This window comes from Pseudomyrmex gracilis, unplaced genomic scaffold, assembly GCF_002006095.1.
Source record: "Pseudomyrmex gracilis isolate BER0280 unplaced genomic scaffold, ASM200609v1 scaffold_5, whole genome shotgun sequence".
NCBI lineage: Eukaryota > Metazoa > Arthropoda > Insecta > Hymenoptera > Formicidae > Pseudomyrmex > Pseudomyrmex gracilis.
In genome coordinates, this window is record NW_018020589.1 from 983,563 (window position 1) to 997,422 (window position 13,860).

The 13,860-nt window shown below is 34.3% G+C and overlaps 2 protein-coding genes across 4 annotated transcripts; one reads left to right on the forward strand and one right to left on the reverse strand.

Annotated features, from left to right (window-relative positions):
- Positions 1–336: 336 nt before the first annotated feature.
- LOC109857814 (REST corepressor 2) lies at positions 337–6,194 on the reverse strand. Of its 2 annotated transcripts, XM_020434538.1 has the most exons (10): positions 5,885–6,194; positions 5,306–5,374; positions 5,131–5,205; positions 4,833–5,047; positions 4,489–4,665; positions 3,658–3,768; positions 3,077–3,165; positions 2,512–2,686; positions 1,843–2,157; positions 337–1,621 (listed from the first exon to the last, which is right to left on the reverse strand). In XM_020434538.1, exons 1-10 carry the CDS (start codon positions 5,985–5,987, stop codon positions 1,538–1,540), a joined length of 1,413 nt encoding a protein of 470 aa, XP_020290127.1. In that variant the 5' UTR covers positions 5,988–6,194; the 3' UTR covers positions 337–1,537. The 2 variants fall into 2 exon arrangements, with proteins under 2 accessions (XP_020290127.1, XP_020290136.1); XM_020434547.1 differs by lacking the exon at positions 3,658–3,768.
- Positions 6,195–7,157: 963 nt separating this feature from the next.
- LOC109857928 (diphthine--ammonia ligase) lies at positions 7,158–13,669 on the forward strand. 2 transcript variants are annotated; one of them, XM_020434724.1, is made up of 12 exons: positions 7,158–7,263; positions 8,403–8,603; positions 8,777–8,961; positions 9,108–9,181; positions 9,271–9,451; positions 9,555–9,646; positions 9,733–9,823; positions 9,898–10,243; positions 10,392–10,693; positions 10,909–11,230; positions 11,403–11,504; positions 11,615–13,669. In XM_020434724.1, the coding sequence occupies exons 2-12, from the start codon at positions 8,489–8,491 to the stop codon at positions 11,917–11,919; spliced, it is 2,115 nt and encodes a 704-aa protein (XP_020290313.1). In that variant the 5' UTR covers positions 7,158–7,263; positions 8,403–8,488; the 3' UTR covers positions 11,920–13,669. The 2 variants fall into 2 exon arrangements, with proteins under 2 accessions (XP_020290313.1, XP_020290321.1); XM_020434732.1 differs by lacking the exon at positions 7,158–7,263 and adding an exon at positions 7,340–7,437.
- Positions 13,670–13,860: the final 191 nt, after the last annotated feature.

The window sequence follows — 13,860 nt, forward strand, 5'->3', positions numbered from 1 at the left end:
CACAACACATGTTACCAAATACAAGACTGTATTTTTGTCGTCTATTGCTTAATATAGGGAAAGATTGTCGATATTGAGATGTTATTATACATAATAAACTTTTAAGAAATGTAAAAGAACGTGCAAATTGCATACCAAATTTGTAATTTTACTCGTATTACATTTTTAAAAGTATTTTTCATTGACTTTTTTAAATTGTGTACAGAAATTGACCATAAAAAAAAAAAAAACATATTAAGCGTGAAAATCGTTGTTTTTGTATAATTGTTACTACGAGCAACTTTGAAATATTTAAAAAGATTGCGAATAAATTTTATCATAAAGAAAATTGAAAAAAGAAACACAAAAAAACAATGGACTATAGAAAAATTATGTATTAAGTAAAATCTAAGAAGAGATACAGATAATATAAAGTATATAAAGTATGATCACTTTCATTGCACGTTAAAATTTTCACATTATCAACATAAACAGCAGTAGCCAAAAAATATGACAAAACTTTATATAAACACAATAAACTCTATATTATACTGGATTTCTCCAAAGCAAAATGGTGTAAGAAAACGATTCAACACAGAAAAATATCACTCGCTGGAAACGAGATCTAACGATGGATCGAAATCTATTGAATCTCTAGTGAATCGTTCACGAATCAAGATATGAAACTAAATTCTAAGCAGAAGAGTGGAAACTATTCCAGCATCGAATAGAGTTCATTGTCTAAACATTAAAATATTTTTCACAATTTATTTAAGAAATAATTTTTTTTGTAATATTTTGTCGTATAATTTATTATATTTTATGTATAATTTTTCTGTGAACGTACCTCTACGATACTTGTGTGATAATTCATTTGATCTCGTAGCTCACCAATGAGATCAATGAGATCAATCTTTAACATTTTCCTAAGTATTACGCATACAAGTTCAAACATTTATGAAAAATAGTATGTTTTAAATAATATGAACATAAAAAATAAATCTTCGACAAATCATAATTCGCAAGAACAAGAAATACCTCCAAATATAAATTGCACTTGCTATTATGTAAGATTCGTGAGATTTACTTTTCGCAAACTTCGCACGATTCTATGAATATCAAATCGTGATTCGTAATCTCCGACTCCAATTTGTGAATTATTTCACTTGAGTACACATTTCTTGCAAAATGAACTCTCAACGAGCTCCACATTTTATAATACATCTCTCTATAGAATTTTATATATAATAAATTATACTATTATAATTATTCGTTTTACATAAATAGACGGTGGAAAATTAGCCTTAAAAAAGACTAATTTGGAGTACATATACATTCGAAACACATTAGGTGATTATATATGCCAACACAAATATTTTAGTCTTTGTTTTACTTAAAATTATTATACAAATTATCAAATTTAGATTTTCAGGAGCGTGTTTCCGTAAACAGTAAAATAAAAAGAAAAGAAAAAGCATATACCTGTCATATGTCGTTATCGATTATCGCTATGTCTGTTATTCTTTTCCCGTTTTGTACTCGAAGTTGTACTCATTTGTTATTTAGCAACTTGTCCAGGTCCAGTAGAAGTTTTACCTTTTTGTGATGATTCTGCGGTGTCACTTGGCTGATCAACATCCATCTGAAAGGTCATCCATCAAATTATCAATATAAATTTTATTGGAAGATGTATTTAATTTTTTCTAAAACGTTTTTTTTTTTACTAAAAAACAATCAGATAATTTTATATAAATCAAAGATTTTTGAGTATATATCTTTCTAGATATATTTCGCAAATGTACAAGAACACACGCATAAAGTATTTTATGTTCACTTTATCAAGATTATCTTAACATCTTGTACCTTCTCGTCTTTTTCATCGTCGATCAGTATGGGACCGTTTTCAGCTTCGTATTCCTTTAGAACTGCATCCAAGTTGTATCTCCGTCGATAATTGACGAAGAACGATCGTAAGTGGGCCTCAGTTTTGGTACCAATAACTTCAGCAATAGCAGCAAAATCTTTTCCGTATTTTCTAATGCCCTGAACAGCCAACAACAACTCGTCGTTTGTCCAACGAGCGTTTATACGACTCGACACTTCCGGCGGTCGTAACTGATCGATACCGTCACCTGTTTTTCTCTTTAGCGCACTTACTTGTTGCTTGTTACTTTGTATCTGTAGTTTGAAGTAAATTTTATATATTAATATTAGGTATGAGTTAACATAATATATATATTTTTAAAAAATAAATATAATTAAAAAACATGTTACATAAAATAATAAAGAAAAAAGAGAAAGTAAAAAAAAAAAAAGATTTAAATATTCGCATTTCTGATATTTAAATCTTATCCTACTTTAAAATATTTCTTTGCATTTTTTTTAATTAGCAGTTTTAAGGGCGATCGCGCGCGCTTGCTTTTATAACCCCTTATTAGTATATAATATTAAAAGTACAGAGAACAGAGAAATATAGGATGTATCCACACGACATGTGTATTGCAAGTGTTTAGACTATATTCATTAACATACTTGACGTTTTAGGCTAACGATTTCAGTCTCAAGCGCTGCCAAGCTGTTGTTGGCCTGGTTAGGTTGACCAGCTAAGGCCGCCAAATCATCGTGATTCACAACCAAACCTCGGGGTGGCTTTCTCTTATTCGTACGACCTGGCATAGAAGTTAAGGGTCTCGCTACACCGGTACGCCTAAACCATCAGAAAACGTAGAATAATTTGTAAGAACATGGAAGAGGGAGCTAATCTACGCTGCTGTTTCAATTTCACTAAAATCAACTAAGTTTGTGTCACAATAGGAATATAATCTGAAACGAAATAAGCGAATTTCTGAGGATATTCATAAGTTTTTTTTTTAGTCATTTTAACGTATTTAAGTTTTTTTTTAGTCATTTTAACGTATGTGTAAACATTAGTTATTTTATAAAACAACTAATTTTACTGCTTTTCAAGATTTCTTATTTCTATATTTATCGTATGAATATCCTCTCTCTTTCTCTCTCTCTCAGACACCTAAAAAGTTGTATAGAATATAAGATTCTCTCCGTTACTTGGCATTTATTTCGTGTTACATTCACTGACCTCCAATGTAGATAGCAGCTATGACACGCATGTCCTTTAGGCGTCGCACGAACACTATGGCATGCAACGCCACAGTTGCTACATGAGCCCTACAACACATAACACCCTTTTAAGACAAAAATTTTGATAACTCCCACCCACTCCCACTTTGTAGTTTATTTGTTTTATGATCTTTAAATGCTGAGAGAAAAATTAAAAAAAAAAAAAAAAAGAAAAAATTTATCAGTGATTTGTGTCCCATTCTCTTTAACACTAGGTGCAGTTTCGTATGTTTCGTAGTTGGTTCGACTGTGATTGCGACGGTAAGAGGTCAAACCAACTTCGTGAACTACATGAGTATAGCTTCACATTTCGAAATTTTCTGCTTTATTTCCTCAGTAAGGTTTCAGCCTATCAATTTCGATGTCGCGAGAAATTTTGACGAGATCGAGAAAATAATAAAATTTATATATATATATATATATATATATCAGAATTATAAAATAGTAATCCGCGTGATATATATACACTGAAGACAACAAAACACAGTAGTAAAGCATACTACACTATGTAGGCGAGTGGGTAAGGTTTAGGCTGAGTACCTGAACCTGAGGGGCGTTTTCCGAGTCGGACGGGGCCTTAGCGTCAGTGCCGTGGCTTCCTGGCACAGCTTGGTTCTTTCCACGACGTATTCCGCGGTGGACCGTCCATTTCTGGAACGTTCCACATTTACGTTCATACATCGAGACATAAGGTCCAACTAAATTATTACTTATCTTTTACGTGCAAAACACTTAGATAGAGATCAAACAGTTTTGTATTAACAATCACGTAAAGAAGTATTATAAAAATTTTGAATTCCATCTGTAGTGAAATTTTTGTGCCCTAATGTATGAAAATGTCTAACACAATGACTTCTCGACTTCTTCGCCACCTTATTATACAAAAGATCTGTTTTTCCTATTTTCATTATGTACAATGTACTATCGTGTGGATACATTTTTTTTTTAAAAACATTTATACACACAGCAGAATTTTACATAATTTTATATTACCAATTTGTGCCATGATAGCGATAAATTAGTCGCAATGTTAATCAAGCAGAGCAGCCAGAGCAACAAGCTGATGATGTAATTTGAGCATACAAAGAAATATATACTCATAAAATAAAAGAAAGCAAACAGAGAAACTTAAAATAGGAAAGAATAGTTTAGAGAAAAACTAGAAGGAGCATAGCCTTTTGCTGTGCTATTTGCATTTAAGTTTAGGCTAATCTCTTCTTTGTTTTCAGATTTTCGTCTTTGACATTTAAATCTAAATAATATTTTGTATAAAGAAACAAGAAAATACAAAGTGAAAATGATATTTTTTTTCATATATAAACAAAACACATGCATCTTAAATGTTGTTAATTATTTGCAGAAAGTTCTTACTTTTTCCTCAGACTCGCTATCTGTATTGGAACCAAGCTCACTCCCGTTTTCACTACCATTCTCGCCTTCTTTGCCAGTTAATTTACGAGCTTGTCTGTCCATCAATGATGTCCTGGTTCGTGTTTTCTTCCAGCTATAGTAGTATTTCACAAGGCTGGCAATGGATTTGTCAGGGAGCTACAAAACATAAATCATCACAAGTAAATTGTTTGTCTCATCAGTAATTTATCGCTTTCTTTTCATTAAAATAGTCATTATTAAAATTATAACTGAAGTAAAATAAAAAAAATAAAACTTCTTTTATGTATTTGTGCAGACATCATAGAATACACATCCCAACATACCATTTGTCGAATTCGATGAAAACTCTTGCCATGAAATTGGAATGCTTGCTCAAATAACACCTTGTCTTCAACTGTCCACTCATCAGGAAATGGTGTGAAATTTGCCAAATCCAAGACTGCACGTTCCAAATTATGTTTGTGCCAAAATAACATTCCCAAGGCTTGTTCTCCATTGTAGCCATATTTCTCTTTAGCCAATATAATATATTCATCCACTGGAAAGACAAAAAAATCATAGCATAATGCATATATACTTTTGTGTGTACGTAAGTGATTTATGTATAAATTTTGTGCTTACATTTTTGATCTGGTATTTCCGTAGTAGGTGACCAAACCAACAATGCCTTATCAATACATTGTTCCGCACGACGTTCTGAAATAGATGAATCATCACGACATGAAAGAGATTTCAAATTACTTATATATTTCTATCTGTTTTTGAAGTTTATATATAATTGAAAATTTCTACATACCGTTAACAGGAATAAATTCTGGAACAACAACTTGATAATCTCTTCCAACCCTGATTTTTTCAGCTGGAACTTAAAAAGTATTATATCTTTAACACACTTGGTATCTAACTTACTACGTGCTATTATATTACATTGGTCGATAAAAAGTATTATATTTGCTTTGACAATTTTGTGTACGTAATTTAATTTAAATTAAATTAAAAATTATTCATATAGCTTTTTTCCCATTAACATATATCTCCAGGTGTTATTAATACAAAAATCATTTTGTAAATAAATATATATTATTTATCACATAAAGTTTTTCACAAGCATTTTTATGCAAAGACAAAATAGTATTTGTCAGCATTTTAGTAAACAAAAGTTGTGATTGCGAAAAATCTTTCGAATGACGAAAAGTGGAGCGCGCTGTTTAAAGATCATCTTGAATTTTATCTTTCGATCGAGAGAGGAAAAATTATCCTGACTGACTCGAAGAGCCTCGAGTAATTCACCAAATGTTCTCCACGCGAGTTAAACATCGCGATAATCAATATATATAAGTCAGCAGCGACAGCGGGATGAGTGTATCTGTGTTACCTCCGTCTTCTTCGCTGGAGGATTCCGTCTGTGCATTAGGGCTGGGACCTCGCGATCTACGGCCGTTCCGAACATTTTCGGAATTCCTCTCCGCGAGAACCATCGTGATGTGTCCTGGCGTATTTCCCAACCAAAAGAGTCGCGCTGCAAGTTAACGGACGCGGATCCTGGTGGAATGCGGGCGGTGGGAAATCCCTCGGAGCGTACGTACTGGATGCACGGCGAGATCACCTACGGCTCCCCACGAAAACGCATGATACGCGAACCCCAAAGGAAGCGCCTCGTTTGCGCTTCGTGCGACTGTAGCGAAAGTAAAATGGCGTCTCGCCGCGCGTCGTCTCATTGGCTGGCGGAACGCGCTAGAACGACTTGGCCAATATTCTCTTGCGTAACACACGCCACGGGCCACGGGCTTCTTGTGCGCGATTTTGAACAAAAAAAAAATCAAAGACTCGGAAAAAAGATTACAATCGCCTATTTTTCTCTTTTTCGCGCAAAAGTTTCTTTTTACGTCGGCAATCGAAATTGTTGCAAACGCACACAATTTGCAAGCGAGAATACCACCGTGGGAGTGCGAAATTTATTTTTTTAAGCTTAGGATTATCGAATGTTATTGCTCCGGATGCGCGCGTCGAGTTAACAATCGCTAATGCTAATTTTTCGTTGTCAAAATTCAGATGGATGCGTAATAATATTTTTCAACAAATAACGAGCCTCGCTCTTTGCTGTTCTTCGCTTTTCCTGATAACACGTTCAGGTGAACACGTGCGAAAGAAAATCACGTTCGAAGATTCTCACGCGCGTTCTCAATGTGTGTGTATAAAAATTGCCCCAACAATTGTAAGAGTAATTCAAATTTCTCAAGGTGCAATTGTGGCAAAATATAAAGAAAGAGAACAATAAAAATTTAATAACACACGTTCGGAGAAGCAAAAAATCGGATTGTAAATTGTAACTCCTTGATGTCGCGTCTGATTGGTCCGTTTCATTCGTGACGTCAGGAGATAACTACAGTCGCGCGTTCTCTGCCTGTGAGTCTCTTGACGTAACGTTCGATTTCATTAATGTATTTTCGTACACCGAACAGATGCGACTCGTGCGACACGTGCAATTCGTTCGGTTTTTTGTTCGCGAGGAAACAACAGGTCTGTTGTGGCAACTTACGCTCATTTTAATCCACGCAATTGCAAATGTAACAATTATAACCTCAATCGTGACGCTCTAGCATTGAGCAATCGTTGTTTCGCCGCGGTGGCGCCACCGTCGCGGTTGTCACACACTCCTCCGTCATCCGTACCGTCGTACTCCTACTACATAAGCAGTCTCTCATGGACGGCCGGACTGTGTTGTGTGAGAGAGGTTTTCGCCACCTATTTAACGTAAATATTCACATTTATCGAGAATTTAGCGTTGATTTCGCCGCATGCTCCACCGCAATTACTGCGATCGCGCTCGGCTGCGCGATTCGCCGCCTGTTGTCACTTCGTCATTCGTTTCCTCTTCGCACGTTCGCTACTGCGATAACCAAAAAAATTCCATCCCGTGCACAAGCAGTAAGGCTCTTTCTCGTGATAAATCCACGTCTTTTTATCGCGATTGTCTTGATGTTTACTAATTTAACGTCCGGTGACCAGAGCGAAGATATTACGTGTGGCTAGACGTTTCTTCGATTTCTCGAACCCCCCAGCCATTTGCGAGAAAATTTTTGTTCATTAGCCAATTGTGTTATATACTTTTTTGTATATTTTAATAAATAATTTTCTTTCCACATACGTTATCTTTGTGACATCTGAATATTTGTTTACGCTTGTAATTTTCGATTTACCTACTTAGCTGGTGCTTTATGTCACTTTAACAATTTCACACGCTTTATTAAATACCACAGTTATGTCATTAAGTTCTTATTTTACATGCTGATGGCAAAACAAAGTGCTTTTGTTATTCTTGTTTTTTTTTTTTNGCTTGTAATTTTCGATTTACCTACTTAGCTGGTGCTTTATGTCACTTTAACAATTTCACACGCTTTATTAAATACCACAGTTATGTCATTAAGTTATCATTCTACAAACTGAAGGCAAAACAGAGTGATTTTTTTTTTTTTTTTTTTTTTTTTTTTTTTTTTTTTAAGAAGATTTGGTCAATATGTGAAATATTTCTACAAGATTACATAAATAACAAACTTGAGTACACACACAGCACATATATATGTGTACTTAGAGATAAGATATTCTTGAAATTGGATTTGATTTTTTTTTTTTTTTTTTTACACAAATTACATTAATGTTATATTTTCATGATTTTTTATGTTTTTGATTTTTATATACATGTATAATTTCGTATATATAGATTTAATTTATTCATGTACTGTTTATTAAATAATATAATGTGCATTTTAGATACTTCTATATTTAAAGTTTTGTGTTCTTAGAAAATTTATATAAAAACATTTTTTATTTTATAAATATGTAGAAATACAAACCACATGCACACTTACTATCTACTTTTATTTTTATTGCAGATGGTTATATAAACAGATAAATCATAGACTTAAGTTCAATCTCAATTGTTCCTTAAAGGAGAGACTCAAGCACAATCTGCAAAAAAATGAGGGTTGTTGCACTAATCAGTGGTGGCAAAGATTCCTGCTTTAATATGATGCAGTGCATAGCAGCTGGCCATGAGATTGTGGCTTTAGCTAATCTGTATCCAGTTGAGAAAGGTATTAAAATCAAGTTGCATAAAATCATTGCGGTGCAAGACTATATCATATTTGTATCTGTGAACACATATTATACATTATAGATATTATATAAATATTTTTATATATTAATATAAACATAATTTGTAATTTATGCAGATGTAACATAGGTATAATGGGTGTAATGTTTCCAGATGATCTGGATTCATTTATGTTCCAAACAGTAGGACATCAAGGCATCAAGTACATAGCTCAGGCTATGGGCTTACCTATATATCGTTTTCCAACATTTGGTAAGGCTGGTATGCGAGAGAAATGTTATTATCCTATGGAAAATGATGAAGTTGAGGATCTCTTTAAACTTTTGAGTACAGTGAAGGTAAACTGACTTTTACACTATGTAATACAGAGTATCTATATCTTATTGATCATATTTCAGTAAAAGATGTTGATGTAATTTTTCTTTTTCTTTTTTCTTTTTTTTTTTTTTTTTTTTTTTTTTTTTTTTTTTTTTTTTTTTTTCAGGAAAGTGAAAATATAGAGGCTGTGTCAAGTGGTGCTATTTTCAGTGATTATCAACGAATTCGTGTGGAAAATGTGTAATTATCATTTATATTTACCTCTTCTCATCAAACCTGCAATAAAAATTTGTTGGCGTCGTTAGTATTTTCAAATATTTGTTCTTCAGATGCAGTCGTTTAGGTCTTGTTTCGTTATCATATTTGTGGAGACGGGACCAGGAGGAGCTATTAAATGAAATGATACAGAGTTCTGTTAATGCAATTTTGATCAAAGTCGCAGCGTTGGGTCTCGAAACCAAGCATTTGGGTAAATCTATATCCGAGATGCAACCTCATCTCGTTAAGATAGTAAGTCGTGTTTGTAAAACAGTGCAGAAAAAAACAGATTGCATCATTCAGAGGTTTTTAGTATTGCATAATGGAGATAGCTAGAAGAGAAATTTATTTACAGAAAGAGAAATATGGCGTGAACATATGTGGAGAAGGAGGAGAATACGAAACTTTTACTTTAGATTGCCCGTTGTTTGCCAAAAGTATTGTAATGTAAGTTATAGATACACATGTTTGTAAATATTTTGTATGTTCAATCTGAACAACTGTCGTTTATTTTATCTTGATTTATGACTTAGCGATGATTTCGAGAGTGTTATAAATTCAAGAGACGATGTAGCGCCAGTGGGATATCTTAGATTTACGAAGATCCATTTACAAGAGAAGGATGTAAGTCCTCTCGAGCACCACTGTAAAGAAATACGTCGAGGTATTGTAAATTTATTATTTGCTTCTGTTTTTAGAACGGAGAATTGGAGAAATTAAGTTTGTCCGAAAGATTAAAGACCGTTTTGGTGAAGTCACCGCAAGATTACATCGCGGAAATCATCGGCCCGGAGCTACACGACGGTTGCAATCTATCGGAAGATGAAAACGATGAGCATGCGTGCGAAAACAGTAATTTAAAGGTTTCGAACTCGGGTCAATTTCATCCTCCGAGTCCAATGGAAATTCTCTATGAAGAGGAAGATTATCCGGATGTGCCGACTGTTAATAGAAATCAAACGGGATGGTTCTGGTTTGGCGGTATCGTAGGAAAACATCCGGACGTCACGCCCGCCGTAGAAGAGGCTCTAGAGAAACTAAGCAGTAAAATTCACATCTTAGACACATGTTTTTTCGCTTAGTAATTATTCAAATATTAGCAATTATTAATAAAATTTCAATAGTTTGACTAATAACGCGCGAGAAGACTATATAAATGACTTTTGTGTATATAATGCCGGTAAAATTGCAGCTCTGATTCAAAACGAAAATCTGGTCACATCCGACATCGTTGCGGTGACGTTGTACATAAAGGATATGTCGAATTACAAGGCCATAAATGAAGCGTATGTTTCTTGGTTGGGCAAGAAGAGTCCGCCGGTACGTGTGTGCGTACAGTGTCCTTTAAATGTACATATCGCGCTTGACGCGACAGCGTATAAAGAAAATCAGGAGTGTGGCGACAAGTGGATCTGCAAACGACACATGATACACGTTCAAAGTATAAGCCATTGGGCTCCTGCCAATATTGGTCCTTACTCACAGGCTGTTCGTGTAAGTGCAACAATACGACTAAAATGTTCTTATTATAACAGGTGTAAAAATTACATAAGCATTTTTGTCACGATGAATTTGTAAAAAAAAGTGGACTCTAAAACAATGGTCTTTCCTTGCGTAATTTTCCCGTGCCGCTTATATATATTTCTACAAGTTTAATTGATGTACAAAATAACTTCTCATAGTAAAATAAAAATTACTCTTTTTTACAGGTAGGTGATGTTATATCAGTAGCTGGACAAATACCCTTGGTGCCTGGCAATATGAATCTTCTCGACATGAATATTAAACGACAGTGTCGTTTGACTTTGCGACACATAGATCGCATCGTTAAAGCTGTGGACGCGAAACTTCGAGATATAGTACAAGGTATTTGCTTCCTAACACATTCTAACTATATAGCGGATGCGAGGAAGGAATGGGAAAGGAGGACGAGGAATGCCATTGTAGATTATGTCGTTGTACCGAACTTGCCTCGTAATGCTCAAGTGGAATGGTGTGTTTGGGCTCATAAGGACAACGATCGATTTGAATGTGAGTGAAAGGCAAAATTTATTCGATGTTTCAAATTGAAATAAAATGTTATGTAGCGAAATTTATTTTTTGTACACTTCACATTGCAATTAAGTTTGTAATAAATTAATTGCTTATTTATCTGGGCGCAAAAATCACTAATTACGTAATTGTTACGTATGTTCTCTTGCAGACGAAGAAACGGGAAAATGCGTGGCTAATTTTAGGATAGCTATCAGACGTAGGTGGAATTACGAAAATAATGTTTCGGCAATTGTGTGTTACATGTCTACCAGTAAGTTTTCCTTTCTTTCACAATTTTTTCGTTCAGTATTTTTTATTTATTAAACATGTTTATATTTATCTGGAATGCTTTTTCTACGTAAAAACTTGTTATTTGAACAGGCTCGTCCAATTCAACCGGTAATTTGACAACGGAGACGAGCCTGCCGTCCACGGAGTTGAGCGCGAACGAACTATCGGAGGCTTTCGAGTATCTGTTGTGCAAACTCAGGAAAGGTTCACAGAGCACGTATCCCACATGCAATCTGCGGATATTTTACAAAGTCGGCAGTTTTCCGGGCCCGAATTTCCTCCACAACGTTCTCGCAAAATTCTCCGCGCAAAATCTAGTAATCACTATTATACCGGCTACTCATTTACACAATTTCAGTACTTTGTTGTCTATATGTGGTATTAGGCATGAGTAAATATTCATATTGATTTTTTTTTTTTTACACTGTCAATTACTCGTCGGGATTGGAGCGTGCATTTAGGATCAAAACAAGTTGCCGTTGTATCGAAAAAAAAAAAAGAAAAAAAAACAAAGTGGCACGTAAGTAAAAAAGCGATTTTGAAACAAAAAAATACATTTAAAGTTTCCGCTTTATTCTAGTACAATAATTCGCGCGTGAGAAACAATTGTAACTCCATTGATTCAATGGTATCAGAGGAATCAGGAAAACTGTAAATGTATGTGTCTTTCATTTCAAAACCGCAATTTTGCTTGTGCGCGTTCTTTTTACAAAAATTATCGCTTCAATCTTTCGACAATTACAAATCGAACATGGCTTGGAAGAACAAAAATAGAATGACGTTACGACACCAAAGTATGCACCCGTTACGTTTTTCTTACGTGCGAAAATAATTATTGACGCTAATTTTGCTTCGCCAATCAGTGAGTATATATTCGAATACTTTCTGTGTTTCCAAAGTGGAAGAAAAAAACCCTCCCGTTTATTGAAGATGTAGTTGCATCATGCTGTTTCGTTTAGCTGCATTTTCGTGTATCTTCTCGCGAGATTGTTTCTCTTCTTTCACATCCCGAAGATAAACTTGTTTCTTTTGAAAAGCGTAAAAAAACAAAAATTTAAAAAATGCAGCTGAAAGTGAACAGACTCTCTATTACCTTGTATATTGAGGATTACTAGTCAATGACGGGTCAAGTGCAATTCTGAACTGCGAACCCGTTTTGTTTAGCGCGTAAGTGCTCTTTAAAATCGCGATTGCACGTATTAGATATGATAATACTCGTAATATACGTACACACACTTGTGCCGTTGTTACGCTTACGATATATTTCATTTATTTTGCTCAAAGTGCACGATACTTTATGGTGTTGTAATCATATGCGGAATGTTAATTAACTAACGTGTGTGACGTTTCTCTAAGCAAATTAAATCGTGCACAGCCATTTTACAATAACACTTGAATACATACGACTTAAAAATTCTAAAAGAGAAAAGAAAAAAAAACGTATCGCGTACGTATTCTTCTACGACGATGTTCTTTGTTTACAATGCTGCCGATATGGATTAGGTAACTGTGTTATCATTGATTATTTCTGTCGTATATGAACGCGACATTGCGCTTTGTAGAGATATAAGAGGAATCGGAATCCGAATATCTACGAACTCAAGACAAGATGCAGCGCAGCAGCTTTGCATTCTTTGCCGCGCACGTCACTGTTGCTTTAGAATGTATCTTGTATATGTACAGATTGTATTACAAAAACAAGTTACAATAAGATTGCTCTGACGTAATATTATTATTACAACGTTGATGCAACGACATGCCAAAGTTTATATTTTGCAACTTGTTCATTTTTAAACAGTCGCAATTACACTATCGTTACTATCTGTATGTGTACATACTGCACACAGCGTAATCTAACATATAATCTTATATATAAATGTACTGTAAGTAACTTGAGACAGAGCCAAGAAACAGACGCGAAGAAAGAGAGGAAAAAGCGCACTGTTAAAATGTGGATAAGTAATGCGTTTGATAAGCATGTAAAAATACAAAAAAGAAGTGTTTATTTGCAATCTAACTCTCGCAACAAAGCACTAATCTGATTATGTCGCAAGAGAAGAATAAAGAGAATGATATATATTTTTAAGAAGTCGCAATTGTTTTTAGTTTCGTGTATTTTATTATTTTTTCAAATATAGTCTAATATATAATATGAGAGACAATGTTTTATAAAATAACTTACCAACGATCGTTTCTCTCTCTCACTCTCTCGAAGTATCAAAGCTGATATTTGTTTCCAATGTAAAGAAATATTGTTTGTGTTATTTTCATATCGCCTTATACTAGTTTCAAATTGCTCTAAACTCAGAAAAAATTGAAATCCACAAAACGTATAA

What these genes read in the sequence shown, in the direction of transcription:
- LOC109857814 (XM_020434538.1), bottom strand. Translation starts at nt 5,987, where the DNA reads ATGGTTCTCGCGGAGAGGAATTCCGAAAATGTTCGGAACGGCCGTAGA. An exon ending in AGAATTTATTCCTGTTAACG is followed by an intron (nt 5,206 to 5,305) that starts GTATGTAGAAAT and finishes CATCTATTTCAG; the next exon opens with AACGTCGTGCGGAACAATGT. An exon ending in ATAGCGAGTCTGAGGAAAAA is followed by an intron (nt 3,769 to 4,488) that starts GTAAGAACTTTC and finishes GGAACGTTCCAG; the next exon opens with AAATGGACGGTCCACCGCGG.
- LOC109857928 (XM_020434724.1), top strand. Translation starts at nt 8,489, where the DNA reads ATGAGGGTTGTTGCACTAATCAGTGGTGGCAAAGATTCCTGCTTTAAT. An exon ending in GGCTCTAGAGAAACTAAGCA is followed by an intron (nt 10,244 to 10,391) that starts GTAAAATTCACA and finishes GTAAAATTGCAG; the next exon opens with CTCTGATTCAAAACGAAAAT. An exon ending in CTTACTCACAGGCTGTTCGT is followed by an intron (nt 10,694 to 10,908) that starts GTAAGTGCAACA and finishes TCTTTTTTACAG; the next exon opens with GTAGGTGATGTTATATCAGT.